The sequence below is a fragment of the Myotis daubentonii genome, chromosome 7, assembly GCF_963259705.1.
Source record: "Myotis daubentonii chromosome 7, mMyoDau2.1, whole genome shotgun sequence".
NCBI lineage: Eukaryota > Metazoa > Chordata > Mammalia > Chiroptera > Vespertilionidae > Myotis > Myotis daubentonii.
In genome coordinates, this window is record NC_081846.1 from 65,891,629 (window position 1) to 65,913,227 (window position 21,599).

The 21,599-nt window shown below is 36.5% G+C and overlaps 2 protein-coding genes and 1 pseudogene across 6 annotated transcripts in view; 1 reads left to right on the plus strand and 2 right to left on the minus strand.

The window, feature by feature from the left end:
• The window catches only part of ORC4 (origin recognition complex subunit 4), a 77,506-nt gene extending 56,288 nt beyond the window's left edge, over positions 1–21,218 (plus strand). For all 3 annotated transcript variants that reach the window (XM_059704539.1, XM_059704540.1, XM_059704542.1), the window contains 5 exons: positions 1,633–1,719; positions 6,026–6,134; positions 6,807–6,902; positions 6,987–7,054; positions 9,518–21,218. In XM_059704539.1, coding sequence (XP_059560522.1) covers positions 1,633–1,719; positions 6,026–6,134; positions 6,807–6,902; positions 6,987–7,054; positions 9,518–9,706 — 549 coding nt within the window. In that variant the 3' untranslated portion in view covers positions 9,707–21,218. The remainder of the gene's footprint in view (positions 1–1,632; positions 1,720–6,025; positions 6,135–6,806; positions 6,903–6,986; positions 7,055–9,517) is intronic.
• On the minus strand, positions 1,131–1,218 carry LOC132238917 (U6 spliceosomal RNA; annotated as a pseudogene).
• The window catches only part of ACVR2A (activin A receptor type 2A), a 105,541-nt gene continuing 96,702 nt past the window's right edge, over positions 12,761–21,599 (minus strand). For 2 of the 3 annotated variants that reach the window (XM_059704537.1, XM_059704538.1), the window contains 3 exons: positions 20,607–20,745; positions 17,206–17,336; positions 12,761–16,347 (listed from right to left, as the gene is read on the minus strand). In XM_059704537.1, coding sequence (XP_059560520.1) covers positions 16,153–16,347; positions 17,206–17,336; positions 20,607–20,745 — 465 coding nt within the window. In that variant the 3' untranslated portion in view covers positions 12,761–16,152. The remainder of the gene's footprint in view (positions 16,348–17,205; positions 17,337–20,606; positions 20,746–21,599) is intronic. The other variant, XR_009453847.1, reaches the window with a different exon arrangement.

Consider the following 21,599-nt stretch of genomic DNA (forward strand, 5'->3'; position numbering starts at 1 on the left):
ACTGCGGGTATTTTTCAAGACTTTTTTATTTGAGTTACTTTGCTTTATTTTAAGTTTATCTTATGTATCTCCAAAGGCTATTTAACGCTGTTTATGAAAAAAGGTATGTATAGTGACAGTAAGCTCTTTCAAATAGAAAGAGAATAACTAAAACATATCAGGAAACGGGGACTATAACTAGGATAGTATTTTTACTGCGAACACAAAACTTTATTTCATTAGATTAGAACTTACAGTGGGAGAGAGACATGTAGTTTTAGCTCTAGAAAATACAGAAATAATCAGTACTTAGTTTTCTCTCTTTTTTAAGAAAAATAATCCTTATTCTTTGCAGATGATTTATTAAAAATTAATGTCAATCTTACCCAAGGCTTTCTTGGCTCTGCCAATTTTGAATTTATTCTTCTTTCATTTAATCTTTTTCAGTGCCAAGTGTACCTTATTTTTCATTAATCCTAATTTACTGCAGTCAGTTGGCTCTTTTAGGTAATGCTTTTTCAAACGGTCTCTGAATTTCCAAAGCCATTAGCTTCCTCTCATAGTATATCTCAACTTAATTAGAAAAGGTGTTTTACATCATTGATCACCACTTGCCTCTTGAAGTTTTATTCCCTTGGTTTCATTGTTCTTGCTTGTATTCTCTTCCAGTCTTAAGTATCTTTCTCAATCTTTTACTTTGCTTCTCTCTTTTCTTCTGCTTCTTAAACATTGATAATCCAAGTTTTCACTTCTTGACCTCATCTCCTCGTGGGACATTCTGTATACCATGGTATCATCTCTGATTTTTTCTTTCCCCCTCTAAACCCTTGCTCCTCCATTTCTCACCAGTTGATTCTCCATCAGACATGTCTTTTATAAATGTCTTAATTTTCTCTTGTTTTTACATCACTTTGTTAATTCAGATCTTCTTGGTCTCTTGTATGAACAGTTACAGTCACTTCCAATTAGGTTTTCCTGTTTCTGTCTTCATATACAAAATATTTTGCCAGTCACTAAAACTCAGGATTACATGACTGCTTATCTTCTGTCAGTATGCCACAATCTTTCTGCTTTACTCATGCTGTTTTTTATATATATACTGGAACGTTCTTTTTTCTTTTTCTTTTTTTTTCTTTTTTATTTTTTCTTTTTTTTTTATGGAACGCTTCACAAATTTGCGTGTCATCCTTGTGCAGGGGCCATGCTAATCTTCTCTGTATAGTTCCAATTTTTTTTTTTTTTTTTTTTTTTTTTTTTTTTTAGTATATGTGCTGCTGAAGCAAGCACTCTTTTTTCTTTTTAATCTATTGACTCATACAATAAGCATTCTGCATACTTTGTTTTCCTAAGTATAGTAACTCTTATTCTCTGTTGTTTGTTTTTGCTGCATTTTGATCATGCCACTGGTATCACTGTGTAGATTCCCTTTTCAGACTAGAAATTCACGGTAGCAAAGATTGTGTCAACTGAAATGTAAAAGGATAAGAAGAAAATAAACTAGTAATTTGATTTTAATTTTTGTGTTCTAAGTCAGACCAATACCTATTTATTAATGAATAGAATTAATGAGGTACACCAACTAGTGAGGCACAAGATTATATTTAAGTTTTAAATTGTAAGATTCCTTAACTCTGCTTTGATTTTTCTCTCCAGTGTCTCTCAGAAGATAAAAGTGTGCAAGAAGTCCTACAGAAGCATTTCAATATCAGCAAAAGCCTGCGGTCCTTACATATGCTATTGGTTCGTATTAGCTTTGTTTTTATCATTTTTTTTCTTTTTCTTTCACAAGACAATTATATTCTGTTGGGAATTCATTAAACCTATAAATTTAGGGAGAATTATCATGTTTACTACATGGAGTTCTCCAGTCTCTGTCTGTGCCACTTGTCTCCTTTTATTTAGTTCTTTGCTTTCTTTCATCATTATCTTATAATTCTTATCCTGTTTGTACATGTTTAAAGTATTTAACTTTTTAGAGCAGTTGTCCATGATGTTTTGTTTTTAATTTTGGTTTCAGCATGCTCTTTGTTAGTATATAGAAATGTGATTGATTTTTGTATGTTGATGCACTCTGCAAACTTGCTGAACTCATTCTAGGAGTTTTTTAGATTTCTTGAGACAGTCATGTCATCTGCAAATAGAGAGGTAGGTTTTTTTCCCCTTACCAATCTGATTATATTTTATTTCTTTTTCTTGTCTTGCAACATCTAAAACCTCTCAAAAATGCTAAGTAAGTGTGGTGAGGATGGACATCTTTGCCTTGTTTCCTATCTTGGGAGAAAAGCATTCAGCCTTTCACTGTTAAGTATAAGGAAGCTATAGATTGTTTATACATTTGTTATCAAGTTACGGTAATTCCCATCTGTTCTTAACTTGTTGATAGTTTATTATAAATGGATGCTGGATTTGTCAAATGCTTACTCTATCAATGAATATGATCTATGATTTTTCTTCTTTAGCCTGTGCAGTGTTGGGTTGCACTACCTGACTTCTGAATGTTGAACTAGCTTTGCATACCTGGAATAAATCCCATCTGTTATGGTCTTAAACAAAGTAATAATATCTTTTAAGCTTAAACATTATCAACGAAGAAGTACTTTATTCTGAAAATGAAAGCTCTTCCTTTATTAAGAGTATTTGACATTAGCCTGATGTTTCTAGAAAATTATCTGTGGCAAATATCTTTCAAGGAAAAACTAATTTTGTTTCATGAATTTCTTCTTGGTCACTTTCATTTATTATAATAATAGATATCATTTATTAAATAGCACTTGAGCTGGGAACTGTATAGTTGCTTTACCAACATTATGTCTATTTTTTTTTTTAATCCTCACTGGAGGATATTTTCCCATTGATTTTTAGAGGGAGTGGAAGAGAGAGGGAAAGACAGAGAGGAATACTAGTGTGAAAGAAACACATCAATTGGTTGCCCCCTGCACACGCCCTGACCAGGGCCCAGGCCGGGGAGGAGCCTGCAATTGAGGTTCGTGCCCTTGACTGGAATCGAACCTGGGACCCTTCAGTCCACAGGCCAAAGCTCTATCCACTGAGCAATCCAGCTTGGGCAGATTATGTCTATATTTTACCTTTGGATATTTTTGTCTTTATTTTTTAAGAAAATGAGGGTTCTTATGATGCAATATCTTTTTAAAAAAAGTTTTTGATTTCAGAGAGGAAGGGGGAGAGAGAGAGAGAGAAAGAGATAGAGAGAGAGAGAGAAACTTCAGTGATGAGAATCATTGATTGGCTGCCTCCTGCACGCCCCCTACTGGGGATGGAGCCTGCAACCTAGGCATGTGCCCTTGACCGGAATCAAACCCAGGACCCTTCGGTTCACAGGCTGACACTCTATCCACTGAGTCAAAACAGCCAGGGCATGGTTAATTATCTTGCCCCAGGTCACACGGGTAGTAGATGGCAAACTCAACCCAAAGCCAAGGTGTCTGGCTTCAAGCTTGTATCCTGCTTTACTATATGGGTCTGCTGTGTTTGTTTACAGATTCTCCTTTCCCATTTCTGCTTTTGGTGAGGAAATTTAAGAGCTATTTTTATATATACTTTCTCATTAGAAATCCCCCTCCCATCTTGCCATTTTCATTAACAACTGTCTTTCTTACAAAGTAATTTTGGGATTAAGAATTTTTAGAGTAGTATTTTTAATTATTTGTATATGAAAATTAGACTTTATTAACTTACTTTACATAGAGAATACACACACCACACATACATGCAACATAACTATTCATATACACACTTCTCATTATGATAAAATCTCTCTGCCTTAAAATTGTCAGCGTGAACAAATATTTTTCCAGTTTTCTGTTACACTTCTCATTCGGGGTAATGGCTTGATTTTTGTTGCAGTTTTTCGTGTTTAAGAAAAGTTTGGAATTGGTGGAAATTATAAAGAAGAGGGAATGACTTGACTGAAGTTAATTATAGTTTGGATAATTTTTCAACAACCACCACAACAAAATCAGGAGTTATACATAGAAAAAAAAAAAAAAAAGAAACACCTTCATTGCATATCCAAAAGTAAATTCCAGGTTGATAAACCTAGATGTCTGTACAAAAAGTTAAAAAAGTTTTTAAAAAATGTAAGAGAATATATTTGTAATCTTGAGGTAGGGAGATATTTCTTAGATAAAATACGCAAATTTCAAGCCATAAAAAAACAGATGGATAAAGTTTAACTACATTTAACTTTTAAATGTAGACTGGCCAGGATGGAGATTTAAAAAAAAAAAAAAAAAAGCTGATTGGGAGAGGGTGTATGCAATGCATCTAATCATCAATACTATCCATAATAAATAAAGAGCTTTTATAGTAATCAGTAAAGGAATGAGCTAAGAGTACGAACAAGCCATTTAGCAATGTAGAATGCCACATGCCCTGTAATATACAAAGGTGCGTTACCTCTCCAGTATTCAGGGAAACGGTACAATTTAAACTTTGCAGAATTAAACACTAGAGTTAAACCTTTTTTTCCTGCCAACTGGTAGGTGTCAAAAGTTTATATCTGATGGTGTGGTGTCTGTGACTGTAGAAATGCGTTGCTGCTGATAGTGTGAATATGTACAGGGACTTTGGAAAACAATTTGGCGAATTGGATATCTATAGTAACTTAGGAGCACAAGAAGGCGTAGAAAGGTTTTTTATTGCAGCCTTATTCATAATTGCAAAAGAAATGAGAGGTGTTCATCAATTAAAAAAAAAATTAAATTGCAGAGCAATACAGTACAACTGGAAAAAATAAATAAACTAGACTTGACAACTTGATGTGGATAAATTCTCATGATAAATGTTCAATGGAGAGAGAGTTGCAACAGTACAATATGATATTTTATAAATTTAAAAATTACTCTGTATAGTCTAGGAAACCATGCATAGGTAGAAGTACATAGGTAGTAGGAGACGTGCATTTTTTTTTAAAATATATTTTATTGATTTTTTACAGAGAGGAAGGGAGAGAGATAGTCAGAAACATCGATGAGAGAGAAACATCGATCAGCCGCCTCCTGCACATCCCCCACTGGGGATGTGCCCGCAACCCAGGTACATGCCCTTGACCGGAATCGAACCCGGAACCTTTCAGTCCACAGGCCGACGCTCTATCCACTGAGCCAAACCGGTTTCGGCAGGAGACGTGCATTTTTATTTATGCCTGGCCAGTGTGCCTCAATGGTTGAGCATCATGGTTCAATTCCTGGTCAGGGCACATCCCCAGTGGGGGGCGTGCAGGAGGCAGCTGATCAGTGATTCTCTGGCCCCCTCTGAAATCCATAAAAATAATACATTTTTTAAAAAATGTGCATTTTTGGTTTTGTATACAAAGGAGAAGAGAGTTCAACCAAGGAAAGAGACAGGGGCTTCAACTGTATAGGGTCATATTTCATAAGCTAAGGAAGTGGTAGTGGTTATTAATTACATTATTCTCTTGCCGTTTTGTGTGTCAAAAATATTTAATTGTAAAATGTAAAAGGACAGGTAAGAGAAAGGGAATGAAGCAGGGGAATGAAGTTCAAATAAAGTGGGCTCTGCTTTCAAGGAAAGCTATTTCTGAGTGTAATTTTGGTTTTATCTTTTTCCTTTTTGAGCAATTGAACATATGGTAGCTAACTTCTTTCTGTTACTTAACCCTGACCTGGACTGGCAGATTTGGTGGTTAGAAAGTTATGCACAAGTCACACATCTGCCTTTTAGTTTGGTATGGTGTGGGGCTTTTTGTATTTTAGTTATTTTGGGTCTCTCTGCTTGCCCTACTCCTTTTTAAATGTTCTTCCTTTGAGGAGTTGTAAGTAAGATATGCAAGTAGGAAGGAGTAGAGAGAGCAGCAAAACTTTTTTATGCTTTACATTTATAGTTATATGGCATATGAATTTAAATACTAAATTTTAGTACAGCTAAATATGAGAGAATACTTTTCCCAAGCATTAATATTTACTCTCATAAGAGTAGACTCTCCAAATTAAAAAGTGTTGTTCAGTAATACCGCCACATTTCCCAAGTAAAGATGTAATTGTTTTTCTGATCCCCATTTTCCTAGATGCTTGCTTTAAGTCGTGTAACCACATCACACCCATTTATCACTGCAGCAGATTTGATGGAGGCAAACCAGCTGTGTAGCATGGACTCTAAAGCAAATATTGTACATGGTGAGAAACCTACCTGATTAATAATTTTTATAGGTTTGTTTAATGGAGTGCATTTCATAATTAACCTTGGGCATAGTGCTTTATACACAGACTACTTTTATATCCACACTGCCTTCAACTCGGCCCTTGTAAGGTGTTGTCACTCCCATTTAAAGTCCCCGAAAACTGACACTGCCTCCCTTGCCACATCGGAAGTCCAGCTAACACGGTATTTACTGCACCAAGTGCTAATGAAGAGCATGGGCTTTTAGCCATTTGGGGGTTTACTGTCACTTTTGAGAATCTAATGAGCCATCTCTTTAGGAAAAAGAATTTAGATATAATTTCTTGGGATTTAAGGATTCTTTGAATAATCAAGAGCCCTGTGTGACTTAAAGTTACATATGATTGCACAGTTTGTTTACTGTGGGCCATATGGTACGTGCTTAATTCTTCTAACATCTCCATAAGTTAGGAAGATCCCTATCCTGTTGATATGAAAACTAAGCTCAGGGAAGTTGAGTAATTTGCTTAAGATAATATAGATGGCAGTTACTGAAACACCTTTGGTCCTGGGGGGTTTTGACCCCTTCCCACCCTTTCCCTTCATCATTTTGTTTGAGGGACAGTTATTTCAGTCTTATGTATCAGTAAGTAAACTATAACTTATAGTTTGTTTCCCTTTTACTGTAGGTCTGTCAGTCTTGGAAATCTGTCTTATAATAGCAATGAAACATTTAAATGACATCTATGAAGAGGAGCCCTTTAATTTTCAAATGGTCTATAATGGTGAGATAAGACTTGGGTAGTTTCTGTCTGACTCTACCCCACTGTTTATTGAAGATACTGACTTTGTCATTGTTTTCTGTCCAGAGTTTCAGAAGTTTGTTCAAAGGAAAGCCCATTCTGTCTATAATTTTGAGAAACCTGTTGTCATGAAGGTAAGATTCAGTTATTTTTCTGCAGGCTGGTATATTTTTATATCCAATTTGATTGTCTAGTTGACCCTTGAACAACATGGGTGTTTAAACAGTGTCCACTTATACATGAATTTTTTTTCAGTAAGTATTGTAAATGTATTTTCTCTTTGCTATAATTTTCTTAAAATTTTCTTTGTTCTAGCTTCTTTTATTGTAAGAATATAGTATATAATCTATATGACATACAAAATATGTGTCAATCAACTGTTTGTTATTGGTAAGGCTTCCAGTCCACAGTAGCCTAGTAGTGAAGTTTTGGGAGAGACAAAATTATATGGGGATTTTTGACTGGGTGTGGAGGGTTGTTGGCACCCCTAACCCTTAGCATTGTTCAAGGCCTAACTATATATCATAGGTGCACAAAGTTAGCAGCCAGGTGTTTTGGTTTGTGGGAGTATACTGCCCTCTACTGTCTGTTCCTAACACTTACATCCTGAAAAGAAACATTTATAGTCTGTGAAATACATTGATACAGCCCTCTCCCTTTATACTCAAGGTTTGGCTCAGCTCTATAATTTTAGCAGTAAAAAGCTACAAAAATGCTGACATGAGCCATAAAGAAACCAACAGGCGAAATCTCACTGGCTGGTGAAAGCATATAGAGAAGGCTTTATTAGGGGTTAGGTGACACAAGGGTTTTAAAACTTGAGAAACTTTATTCTTGTGTAATATGTATTACCCACTAAAAATATAATGTGAGCCATATTAATATAATTATCAATTTTCTAGTAGGAACAAAAAATAAAGTGAAGTTTATTTTAATAATAAATTTTATTTAACCTAATATACCAGAATAGTCCCTAAATATTCATTGGAAATACTCTTTAGATTCCATAAAATTTTTAGCTAAAGAAGTAGATGTAGCCCAGGCGGTGTTGCTCAGTGGTTGACCATCGACCTATGAACCAGGAGGTCACAGTTGGATTCCCTGTCAGGGCACATGCCCAGGTTGCGGACTCCATCCAAGCCTGCAGGAGGCAACCGATCAATGATTCTCTCTCATCATTAATATTTCTCTCTCCCCTCACTTCCTCTCTGAAATCAATAAAAATATATTTTACAAAAAAATGTTTACATATTGAAATTGTCCTAAACATAATTTTTTTATTGACTCAGGCATTCGTTTTTAAATTCAACTTAATGAAAATGAAATAAAATTAAAAATCGAGTCCCACATTTCAAATGCTCAATAGCCCTATGATTACCTTATTGGACACCACCGCTCTAGAGGACTTTATGAGAAAAAACTTTTGTTTTAAAGCAATGGACCCTTACATCCCTTAGCATCCCCTGTAGACCTATGTAGTCAGAATTTTCTTTCTTGTAGCAACCAAAAAGTGTTGGGGCATTGCCATTTCTTCACAACAGAAAGCGTATCTAGCACAGTGCAGGTGGGTTTTCTCCCCCTTCCTAATACCCATGTCTGTCTGATAGTCATGGCTTCTGGGAGTTGTGAATGGAAAAAGGTACCTGAGCATTTACATTCTTAGGAGTTTCTACATTTAAAAAACAAACATTTTTGCTGCCTATAAATATTTTAAATCTCATTAATTTTATTCAGCCCCAGCCTTTTGTATTTTTCTCATTTTCAGAAGTGGCATCTGAGCTATTTCATCAGAAGAATTTTTATGATACATAGAGAATATGTTCTAATATTTTTCACAATAAAGCTGTAGGAATAGAAAGCTCAGGAATTGATTGTAATGTTAGTATTTACATTTAGTATGCCATGATTTAATGGATGTTTTTTCATAACCTAATAAAATACCTAAAATAATCATCAGGGTTAAAAAAGACATAACATGTGTGGTAAGAGGAAACAGAAGAGAGCCCTATTAAGGTGGGGAAGATGGAAGGAAACTCTGGCAGGTGGTGGCAGTCTCCACCAGACACCTTAGGGAACAGGAGCTGGCCCCTCTCCTCCATTGTGGTGCTCTGCTGAGTCACAAGGTCAGCTGACAGGCTTGCCGAGCTCCTAGGGCTCTTTCCTCTCAGCTGCATTAAACTTAGACAGCAGTCTTACAAAGGTACAAACAAAATGTGAGTGCAAATTGGAGTAATTTTAAGTCAAAAAATAATGGACTTAGTGGATCTTAGTTGGAAACCCTTCATTAACTTCATCACTAGTAGGAAATATGATATAGAATAAGATCAGAAACAAAAAGTGAGATTAGGAAAAATCATGGTGTGCAGACTGGATTAAAATGTGTCCTGTTTACATTCAACAATATAGTGACAGGTAACTATATATTGGCGCTGCTTCACCTGATATACAAGTTTTTACGAAGTTGATGGAGTGTTGTTTTTGAACCTTACTGATTTCTATTAAGTTTTCTGGCATTCTATTCCACAACTGATCAGAATCCTTCACTGTTCTCTGGGTTGTTCCTCTAATGAACCTAAACTATTTTTTTCATCTTTCAGGCCTTTGAACACTTACAACAATTAGAATTAATAAGGCCCGTGGAAAGAACTTCAGTAAATGCACAGAGAGAGTACCAGCTGATGAAACTACTTTTGGATAATACTCAAATTATGAATGCTTTGCAGAAATACCCCAACTGTCCTACAGATGTTAGGCAGTGGGCAACATCCTCACTAAGCTGGTTATAAATATAACCCATGGCTTCAGTAATGTAGTTTCAGGCAGACTTCTCTAAAGAACTAAAAGCTATTGTCCTTTAATAAGATGTGTTAATACATTTTTTATATTTATAGACATGTATTTTTGTATTTATGGGGAACTGTTACACAGGTAGTATTCTTGGCTATGTCATGCCTTTAAATCATAAGCAGTTACGTGATTTATAATTCCAGTAATTTAGACTATGTTGAAGTAGAAGTTAAAATAAATGTGACTATTTCTTAGATATTGAACCATATACTTATTTAACAGTTATGAAGTATTTTTGTGTTACATTTGAAATGTTCATTTCAGTCTAGCAGCCAATGTTTTTATAAACATTAAAGAAAGCATTAAAGAAACAACAGCAAGCATTGAGATGTAATTTTTTTTAATTTTTTTCTGTACCATGGAAATGTTGGATTCTATTTCAGACCCAGGTCTAGTTCAGGAGCCTGGCCAGTTTGGCTAGAAGATGCTTCACACAGAAGTAAAAGGCCAAAAGTTTGGACATTTTCCTCCAGACTTCTCCGACTGTGGTACTTTATACTACCTACAGAAGAATCCCTTGAAGAGTTGAAGGGTGTTCTTAAATGCAGATCCTTGGGCCTATTCTAGTCCAAAATGATCAGAATTTATGTTTTTAAACAGGTACTTTACAAAATTCCTGAAAAATCACTTTCACAAAGACTGGGGAATGTTTGGCAGTGTTAACTAAATCTATATCTAAAAGTAAATCGCAAGAGCAATGTGGAACTGTCAGCAAAAGGATCACCTTATAAATTCAGGAATCCACAAGCTAATACAGCCATATATTTAAAGTGGAATATAATAAGCATTCGTTAAGTGTTAGTGACTTCATTTATTCAGGATTATTTGATTGCCTATTGTTTTCATGGAAGGTTTACAGAAGGCACTGTCCATAATCTTGTGCAGTTTGCAATACTTGTAACTGTCGAAGACGATAGGATGTTTCAGTGCCGTTACCTGCAGATGAAAAATCTAGCACAGCTGTGGCAGTGTTCAGTCAGTCAGAGAACGATATCAGAGCCCGGTTCAAATCGGGTTTGACATCAAAGTCCCTGCTATTAAGGTGTGAAATCCAGCAAAGGTTTCTTACCATGTGTTTTTTAAAGAATACTCCAGGAAATGATTTATCTGGTTTTTAAGAAGTCTTGGACATAGAATAGAAATATCTTTGTGTAATAAAAGTAGCTCTAGTAGTTCTTCAATAGTTACAACCTATTGTTCTACACACTTAGCCAGTCATGCCCTGCCCCTGACTAAGTCTTCAGATCACTATCACTTGCTTTTCAGCAGTCTCACTAAATTAAATCTAAGGCTTACACACTATTTCTGTGCAATAAATACTCTAGATCTTGAAGGGATGCTTTGCCAACATAATAGCTTCACTATTGCTAGAAGCAAAGATTTCATTTTACACTTGAGCTAAAATTGACCCTTTAAAAATTTTTCTAAGCTATTTTAAGGCACTCACTGTATAAATACTTGGAGAACTGACTTGAGCTTATAAATTTTTATTAGGCTAAATACCACTAATAGACTAAGAGCCCTCCCTCCTCTGCCTCCCTGGTACATATGAGCTACATTAGATCCATCAGCATGCAAGTATACAGATTAAAAAACTAAGCAGCAAGGTGGGTTTTCATACTCAGTGAAACAGAAAGCAAGCCATCCCCTTCTTAAGTCATCAGATTGAAAACCAGGTGTGGAAGAAGAATTCAGTGCAGTTTTACCCATGACTCCCCACCAGGTGCCCTAACAAAAACAGGTTCTTATAAAACAAATCTATATAATAAAAGCATAAGCAACCTGTTATGGCGGAAGGACCAGAACAACCGGTTACTATGACACACACTGACCACCAGGGGGCAGACGCTCAATGCAGGAGCCGGGTTCACAGCTGGTGAGCGCAGTGGTGGTGGCGGGAGCCCCTACCACCTCCGCAGCAGCAGTAAGGAGCAGCAAGCTGAGTGGTAAGGAGCAAGGGCTCCCTGACTGCGAGAGGGATGTCCGACTGCCGGCTAAGATCCGCTCCCTGGAGAGGGCACAGGCCGGGCTGAGGGGCTCCCTTCAAACCCCCCCCCCCCCCCCCCCGCCACCTGTACACAAATTTCACATACCGGGCCTCATGTTTTAATTAAAGAAATACTTTCCAATTCATGTGCACATGCATATGAATGGCTCTGAGGAATGAAAACCTGTTTTGCAAACTTACTATGTCATAATGCTATATATATTAAGTGTATACTGTATTATTAGCTTCCTGATAAAGATAAATCAGTGTTTTGCAGAACACATTGTGGAAAACAATTCCAATATTCCTGTAGATTTCACCATTGTTCCCATTTTCATGTAGTTTAGAAGACAATGCAGGTTCTTTCAAACCAATGTAACCTAAGTGTTGTCCCTTCCTTTGCCTTTACCCTAAAAACTTGAGAATCAGTGTGAACTGTAACACTCCATGTGGCATGGTGGGGCTTTTCCACTCCCCCTTTCTTCAAAAGCCATATTATAAACAAAACTTTTGCAACATTAAATATGTAAATGGAAGCTGGCTTCCTATTACTAATTACTCAAAGTGAAAATACCAGAATTCTTCCATCCACTTGGTAACAGGTTACAAATTGGAAATATATATCTTCAAGGGCTATTTCCTAAGCCACATTTTTTTTATTAACATATGAAGAAGAAACCTAATGCCAGCTAGCCTCTGGCTTCCTAAAACTGGCAGGACCAACATAAATACTTTAGTGGGAATACAATCTGCTTAGAGGACAAAGGAACTGACAAGCCTTCCTTTCACCTTATCCCCATTCATGCAAATCTCAAGGTGGAAGCCTCACTATAAATTACAAAGCTACTATTCCGCTCTTAAGAACATATAGCTAAAGAAAAACTGCATATGCAAATCATACTATATTCACTTTTTTTTATTTAACTTGGGGATGGAATGGGAATAGCATACATTTTATTTGTACAATATTTAACAATCACTTATCCAAGGTGGGGTTTAATGGGGCTTTTCTTTTTTTTTTTTAGCTTTTTGTTAAATACTTGCTGAAAAAACAGCAAGTACAATTTGACAGTAGTACAACAACCTGTGCCCAAAACACTGACAAGAAATACAGAGTAAAGCTAAATAATTGCTTTCCAATATTTTGAGAGGTAACAAATAGGATATGGGTTTAGACTGCATAAAAAAATGTACTGCTGGTTGAATATCTGAGGTAAATGATGTTCAATCAAAATGCTACTTGTATCATTTTGCCCATAAATCAGTAAATAATTTTATGCACATTATACCAAATGTTCCTAAAAAGTAATTTTTTTAGAAAGGTAAAAAAGAGATACTGGAAAATATCTATGGTGAAGCAGTTTTTTTTAAAAACAGTAATCAGTTTATCCCACCAAACTATCATCTGGCCAGGGTTTTTCCCCATAGCACCTGCATTTTACTTAAATGCAGTTGTTATGTAGGGATAAGGAAAGGGGGAAGAGATCCTTTTTTTAATTTGATGATATATGATTCTATTTTAAATTCCAAATTTGTTGGGGTTGTTTCCTGATTGTATTTTCAAAACCATCACCATGAAGGATAGTTCATGGGACCAACAATTGTGAGGCACAGTCTCTGTTCTAGAATTCACAAGATACCTATAATAAACACTCAAACAAGAATCACACATCACATGCTGAAAACTTACTAGCATCTAAAATACATACAAGAGCTGTGCAGGGCATTGACTTCGAATAAAGCCAAATACCGGTTAAGCCATCAGTCCTAGGCAGTTGATCATAAAGCGTTCTTTAGATGAAGATCTGGGCAAGGTAAAGAGTGTAAGTTAGAGCAGCAGTCCGATGGGTATCAGAAAGGCTAAATACAAGACAAATCATAAGGAGCACCATACACATGAGGAAAAGAAGTATTGGAGTCCATTTACCCCAAAACAAAGTCTTTTTTCTCATTCTTTGATCTTCTTTTTTTAGTATCCCCAGCTCAAACGTTTGTTGACTTGCCCACTCTGCCCCGACTGTAAACCAAACATGAAAATGCCCTGCAAAAGAAAGTTCTAACGAGACTGGGAATCAGGACAAGGTAGTCACCAGAACATTCTTACGTAACTGCTTATAAAAAGTTTCTCTAATAACATTCTCAAAAGGATACAAGCTTTAAAATTGGCTAGTTAAGTACAATACCCAGATTTCTAAAAAAAAAATTCTAACAAGAAAAATTTTTTGTGAATAACTGGTCTTATAAAACTTATCTCTAAGTACCCACATAAGACAAATATTCCTCCTGTTTTGGATTTTTAACTTTTATCAGGATTAAATGTTTAGAACAGATGTAAATTAGTCTTCAGGAGATTAACAATTTTCATGTGTGGACATTCTGATTATTTTCCTTTCTTGATTAGTTTCAAAGTGAAAGCAAAACCATATCAAGAAATTGATAGGCAAAGTACTTTTTTTTAACTAAAGAGGTGAACTCAACATTGAAATGGGAATTCCTAAAAATGACATGACAACTTGGGCACATGATGTGACCAAGAGAATGTTCTAGATGGTGTGTGGCACATGGGCAACAATGCTATTACTCTTTTTCCCCTCCCTGCTTAGATTCTGTTGACCTATTTATTTTTAAATAATATAACTTATTATTCCCAGAGAGTAAGTGCATATCATATGTAAAATGTAGTGTACTTTGTGATTAAATAGCCATTTACAGATAACACATTCACAGTGAGTGCCTGACAGTGACATGTAAAAAATCATTTTATAAAGTTAATGTATGGATTTTAAAATGACCTGACAAAAAGTATATAGTGTAATACTGGTGGTCAGTAATCTAGAAATTCAGGAAATGAATGTTTTACTTTGGCCTGAATAATTTGAGAAAGAATCCAATGATATTCTAATGGTATACTGTTTTGAAAAGCACTTAGACGCCTACCATCAATTCCATTTTCTTATCAAGGGTAAGGAATGAACTATCTTAAATTAATAGAGTCAGTTGTGAGAGCAATTTGCAGGAGGAGACGGTTATATGTGACCTATTTTCAATATTGGTTACCTCTAAATGTCATTGCATATTTTAAATTATAGGTTTAACTTGTTATCCCTGATTTGTTTTAAAGTGGTAACATCTGAAATCTGTGCTTAAAATTTAGTCTCTATCCTAGGATAATTCTTTACATATCACAGACATCAAATATTACTCTGACAAGATGGCACCAAGCAGAAATATGGTGATAAACTTACAAGTCTCAAAGCAGAGAGTGAGGAATTCTGGGTAATGACACTTCCTGAGGTGATCCTAAAACAGTAATAAAGAATGTCCCACACACTGTTTGGTGAAAAGAAATACACTACAATTTTACATATATAAATAGAAAAAAAATCTATTTTAAAAGAATAAAAATGAAGAGCTTTCCAGTGTCACAGCTCACTTAAAAATTTTAAATCATGCTTTAAATTTTCAAATATTCCCCAAACACAGCACACCTAAAAAAAAATACTTAGGTAAAAATGCAATATTTTGGGAACTGGATATAAGATGAAGCTTTAAAACATGGGAAGAGGGGGGAATGCCACCATTTTTCAATTCAAAGAACAGCACTTTTTCCCTAAAATTACAAGCTAGCACAAGAAAAGCTAAAACACTGCTTTACGAATGGCCACTTACTGTTGGCACTAAGTATAGCTTACCTTTTTTATTTAAATAACACAGTGAATTTGTAATACCTTGTTACAAAACATGGATCAATTTATTATTCAAATTTTGTTAGTGTTTTCAATTATATAATTTAGCAACCGTGGAACTGAGGTATACCTTGTTGAGGGAGGTTAAAGTAATGCTTGGAAGCCTCTTTACTGTACCCCACTTTGATGACTGTTTATGTACACAGAACAGCAGCACACTACACATTCACAAGCTGTGTCATATTGGCATTACAATAGTCATTTATAGAAACACAACAGCAAATGCAATAAAAACAAGTTACCCTTTTTTAAAATCTGAAATGAAAAGTTTCTGATTTAAAAAAAAAATAGCAGTAGTTCATTTAAGGAATTAGTGTCTTCTGACAGACATTAGAAATCTGAAGTCAGTTTCAAACACTTGATTAGCCAGGTCCAAAGAGCCTTGATTTGGAGAGGGCCACATTCTTCATGTACACTTTCTCAAAAGTTTATAGAGTTTGCAATGTTTCTCTTCATCTCGTCCTTTCACGTTTCTGCTATAGGCAGTGCCGTAAGTCTCCCAGAGCCACAGTTTTAAACGAGGGTCTTCTTTTCGACGCGTCCAGGAGACCACCTGCTCATTTCACACAGAAAATACACTGTAAGCAGTTTCGTTAGCTTAGCAGCTCCAGTTCACAGTCCCGTTTCTCAATGTGTACACATGGTGCAACCATCATAGACTAGATTCTTTGGGAGGAAAGTCAACATTTGTCACCATTGTGACCACTGTTACAATGTCCTCTGTGGTAATGATATTTGTTAGTCTCTGCATCTGAGTAATTCTTTCCCCTACACATCCAGCTGATAACCTGGCTTCTGCATCATGATCCCAACATTCTTCTATCGTTTCACAGAGCATTGCCATTCCCTAGAAAGGAAAAACATATTCAAACACCATGGCAAAAGAGTAAAACTTCCATAAACAAATTGCTATTTTTGTAGATTAAAGAAAGTGTCAAGATTAACCAAGTTTGCTATTATTTGCCAGTGTTCACTTTTTAGTATCTAATGTACACAGGAACATTAAGAATAAGAAGCACTGAGAGAAAATTTTTTTAGCACTGGAGATTATCAGAGTAGGTAATTAATTTTTTAAATTCCAAAAATTGCTATCCATTGTTCATAAACCAAGTCATTTCAGTGCTAACCCTTGAAATGGATTTAAGACCAAGGCTATAGGAGGTCTACATTAACAATCAACATTCTATCTCGCAATTTCTGTCTTGAAAACTACCCTTGAGAATGATCCTGGTTATAGCTAGACCAAAATAACCACAACAATACTGTCCCATCCTGTGTCCACCTAGTCTTTAGTTTCAGAGCATCCTTAAGAATTTGAAAATCTTGCAACCACAAATCGAAATGCTAAACCAAAAGCCCTTGGAGAGAGAGAACTGGGTGTTCGCTTTTTTTAAATGGCATCACATAGGAAGGTGGTGATCAGCAGGGTTAACCCCATCATCCGCAGACTGGCTCAGAGCCAGGAGCTCCTTTCCCAAACAGGAGACATGCTCATCTGCACAGGACCACAGAGGGATGAGAGCCCGCAAGGCCCTATGACTGCATCATCTCCCCTGTGAGTGCACCATCTTCTTGTTTCTAGAGCAGAGTATTCTGATGAAGATCACCTCCCAGAAATCATTCCAGAAATGTGCAGAGATGTAAATCATTCCTCTGCAAAGCATTTTATTGGGATTTCATGTGACAAGCTAACTGCATAACTTACAGCATGCTTCTGCCAATAATCTCTTAAAACGGGCCTCTTTTTTTTATGCACAACAACTTCCTGCATGTCTTCAAGAGATGGATGCTGGCCGATTTCCTCCTCAAATGGCAGCATGTACTCATCTACAGGTCCTAAAGTGTAAATAAAAAGGGGAAAAAATCTTTTAATTCAAATTTTCTTGATTTCCAAAGTGAACAAACTTTAAAACACTATCACATTTCCCAGCTGTTACATACTGCAATGAGAGAAGCACTCTCAACCAGACTTAAACACAGTGTGACTCAAACTCTAGCTTAGGGGAAGTCAGGTCTGACTTGGCATGTGACTTTGCAAAGGACTGTAAGGAGCTTTCTTAACCCTTATATGAGCACTGGTTATCTCCATGCATATGTAGGATAGAGGGAACCACTGATATTTGCAAATTGCTCTCGGGTACCCACTCTTCTTGCAATTCAAATCAGTGGTGCTGTAAACAGTGGTGCTACAGCCTGGGTTCAGTCTGTTACAACCATCTCTAATCTATGAAATGCTCAGACTCTCAGCACGCTACACAGGAGGGGTCTGTACCTCAGAGTCTGCCTCCTCTGCCCCCAAGAGCTGACAAAAATACATTGTTTTTCAAATCACAAACACTCTCCACACAGGATTGCCAATAATTCAGAATGTTGCCTTCACAGACAAGCAAGATTTCTTCATTATTATAAGTGATTCCTGGTTTCTTAGGCCTACTCAAACAGGAAAATGCAGTCAGGAGTTAATAACAAATATCTGATGCACTTTTCTCCTCATCAGAAACTTTATATATATTAATTATTTCCATTTTACTTTCACAGACTGAAGGTCGAGTTACATCTATTTTACAAATAAGAAGGAAGCTCAGAAAAGTTCCCTAATTTGCACAAGGACATACAGCTGTTAAGTGTAGAGTTGGCATTTCAATCCATTTGAATGACTACGGTCTGTGCTTTCTCCCCTTGACAGAAGCCTGTCACTAATCAACAATTTCAGTGTCCAGCTATGTCTGTATATAGACATAAACCTTGTACAAGCTCTTTAAATGCACTAAATTCTCCTGAAAAGAATCTAAGTCAAACAGTAAGTCATGAAGAAAGGCAGCTAACCCCACCCTCTCTAAATGTAAGCATTTGTGATGCCTGGTCACAGCCTCCCCGGGAACCTCTGCAGTGACAGCACTGTCACCGTAAGGCATCTATTCCACCCCTCCCCAGAGTGTGGTCCACAGGGCAGTAGCACTGGGCTGACCCGGTACACCTTGTAACGCATAAATATCAGGCCCAACCCAGATCTCTAGTCAGAATCTGAATCAACAAGGCCTCGAGGGGTTTGGTATATACATTAGTTTGAAAGTCACTGAATTGAATCAACAATTAGATATCAAGAAATTTTAAAGCACTCACTTTAGCAATAGCCACACTGTCCTCTGCCCCAGTTTCTGCCTAAGGGGTAGAAATGCCTGGCTGCAATTCAGCACTTCGCAGCACATGCCAGCCATCCAAGGAATGTGAGCATCCATCCTTTTCCATAAAAACTTCCCTGGTAAATCCTCCTCCCAATAACAATTTTCTCAATCTAAACTCCCATAACACTTCCTTACATTTAGTTCTCAAGTGTTATATTTATCCAAAAATATTTACTGAATACCTATGTACCAAGCACTGGGCTAGACGATCCACACTTACCTTACTCTAGAGCAGTGGTTCTCAAGCTTCTGGCCCTTTAAATACAGTTCCTCATGTTGTGACCCAACCATAAAATTACTGTCGTTGCTACTTCGTAACTGTAATGTTGCTACTGTTATGAATCGTAAGTATCTGATATGCAGGATGGTCTTAGGCGACCCCTGTGAAAGGGTCACTCGACCGCCAAAGGGGTCGCGACCCACAGGTTGAGAACCGCTGCTCTAGAGTTAATAGTCCCAGAAAAAATCTGCCACCTTAATGAAACTGTACATTACTTAAGGGCGGGGCCCTGTGTATCCATATCTAATGGTTTGCTTTGGAGAGTTCGTATTAATAAAGTTCTTAGGAGATATATTTTCCTATGATATCTGCCATTTAATCTACTTTTGCTTCCATAAATGCCCATAATAAATGTACTTCCATTTACAGCCAAATACACTGAACAGCTTACTCTTCTTCCTACAGAACTACAAACTTAAATTATATCTAAACTGTTTCCTACTTTTTTAGGTTCTGTATCCACTCCCAGACCAAATCCCCTGTGTGGAAGAATGAATGGCTGTCCATTCCTGAGCATATTCTAATAAGTTCCTTTTTAAAAGCACAGCTCCCCAAGTCAAGTTTCATATTCCAGAGTAGTCTGTCCTGCACTAAGACTATTACTATACTCAGCATTTAAGTATTCTTATAATCATGGGCTAAATTGGTTATGCCTTTCAAAATATTCAACAGTTTCTATGGTCTTTGACAATCCACAGGAAGTTTTTAGGCAATTATAAGTTAAAATATAAAACATCAGATCAAGTTGATTTACATCTGTTTGGGACTTTAACAAAGTTTGCCTTATATTCTCACATGCAAAAACTGTAACATAACTGAAGGGAGTAGAGAGGCTTTGCGAAGAGCACTAAGACCAAGTACTTACAGCACTATAAATCTCACACCAGGAACATAGTATGCAGATTTATTATCAATCAGTCAATGCAAGTATTTATAGGATGTGAACAATGACCTCACTAACAAGAACAAAGAACATGAATCCTTAGAACCCAGGTGCTGTGCAGGCAAACATTTGCAATAATGTCTACATCAGATCACACTTTCAAAGCTTTAAGGAGACAGAATTTAACCTGTGGTATATCCACACGCCTGCTCAGTTATGTGTCAGAGGACAGACTGGTTCGTCAGGTATATGACAGATTCAGCCTGAATGTCCTGGTAGCAAAGGTCTCCCAACTCTACATGCATTTCCTCTGGCCAGAGGAGCTGACTTAGAACCTGGGGCAGGACCCACATGAACTAACAGTACAGCCTTCTCCCTACCTCTGGGTCAGTTTCAAATCTAGGTTTTACCATTTACCACTTTGAGGCTAAAACAGGCAAGCTACTTAATTTCTACTTAAAATTTGAGCCTCAAATTCCTCATGTGTAAACCTGAGATAATTACTACCTCCAAAGGTGTTTTAGGAAATAACCTAAAGCTATGTGAAGTGTCCAGCAAAACATCTGGCAAGGTGAAGGACCCATATATCCTCCCCCCTTCTCCCCTGCCTCCTGAATACCCTGAGCTACCACCTCCTGGAGTCTATTTTAAAAAAAATTAAAATGTGTACTTTAAAATATTACCTTTGAGTGTAGTCATCCCTTTTCATACATGTGTAGTAGGCATATATATCTTTTTAAAAAATTTTTTTCCCTTACCATCTGCAGCAGTACAGCGAGAAGCCAGTTCCCACAGGACTAATCCCATGGCGTACATATCTATCCTCAAAAATGCATCCCTTTGGAAGTTTATAGCACCTTCTAATACCTCTGGAGCCATATACCTCCGGGTACCAACCTGAAAAAGATGTTGAAAGCAAATAGTACTCATTCATTAATTTTATGAACTAACATATTATACTTTTGTAAAAAATAATCAAAACCATATGTGGTCTAATATCAGATAAGGTAACTAAGTTATAACCGCCAGACTACAAAGTCAAGCAGAATTTATGCCATTTCAAGTAATACAACAGCCAAGACACTCACTGGAAAGAGCAGAAGCATCCATCAGTAAGGGTGGATAAAACAAATGGGGCATAAGCAGCTCTTAAAAACATGAGGTACATCTATGGGCTAATCTAGAAAGATTTCCAAAAACACTGCAGGATGAAAACATCAATGAACAAAGCAGTATAAACCAAAGTCCTTTCTGGGTACACTTAATAAATATATCAACATTATGCTAGTATAGACTTAGAATTTTTCCCCTCTTCTGGAAGTAATCGTAAGAAACTAAACAATAATTGTGAGGAGAAGGATGAAAGAGAATATATAGTTTTAAGTTGTACCTTTGCACACTTTGAAATGTATCTTTTTAAAAAAATACTTGAAGGGTTTCTCTTTTTCTGTATTAAAAAATAATACACTAATAAAAATACAAAATGTAAAAAGAATTAGCTAAAAAAAAGGATGAATAAACTTTTTAAAGTCTAGTTGTACAAAATCTATATGTTTACTTATTCATGACTTCTGTCTCAGAGGTCTTTATCTTTCCCTAACAATTTGGTATTTCTTAGTAATGTAACAATGGTTACTAAGCTAGTACAGCTAGCTTTGCTTGGTGCTTGACAACATTCTTAGATGGATGTTTAAAAATCTGTGTGATAGCTGGGTAGATCCCAATCCACTTGAGCAGTAGATCTAGGAAAT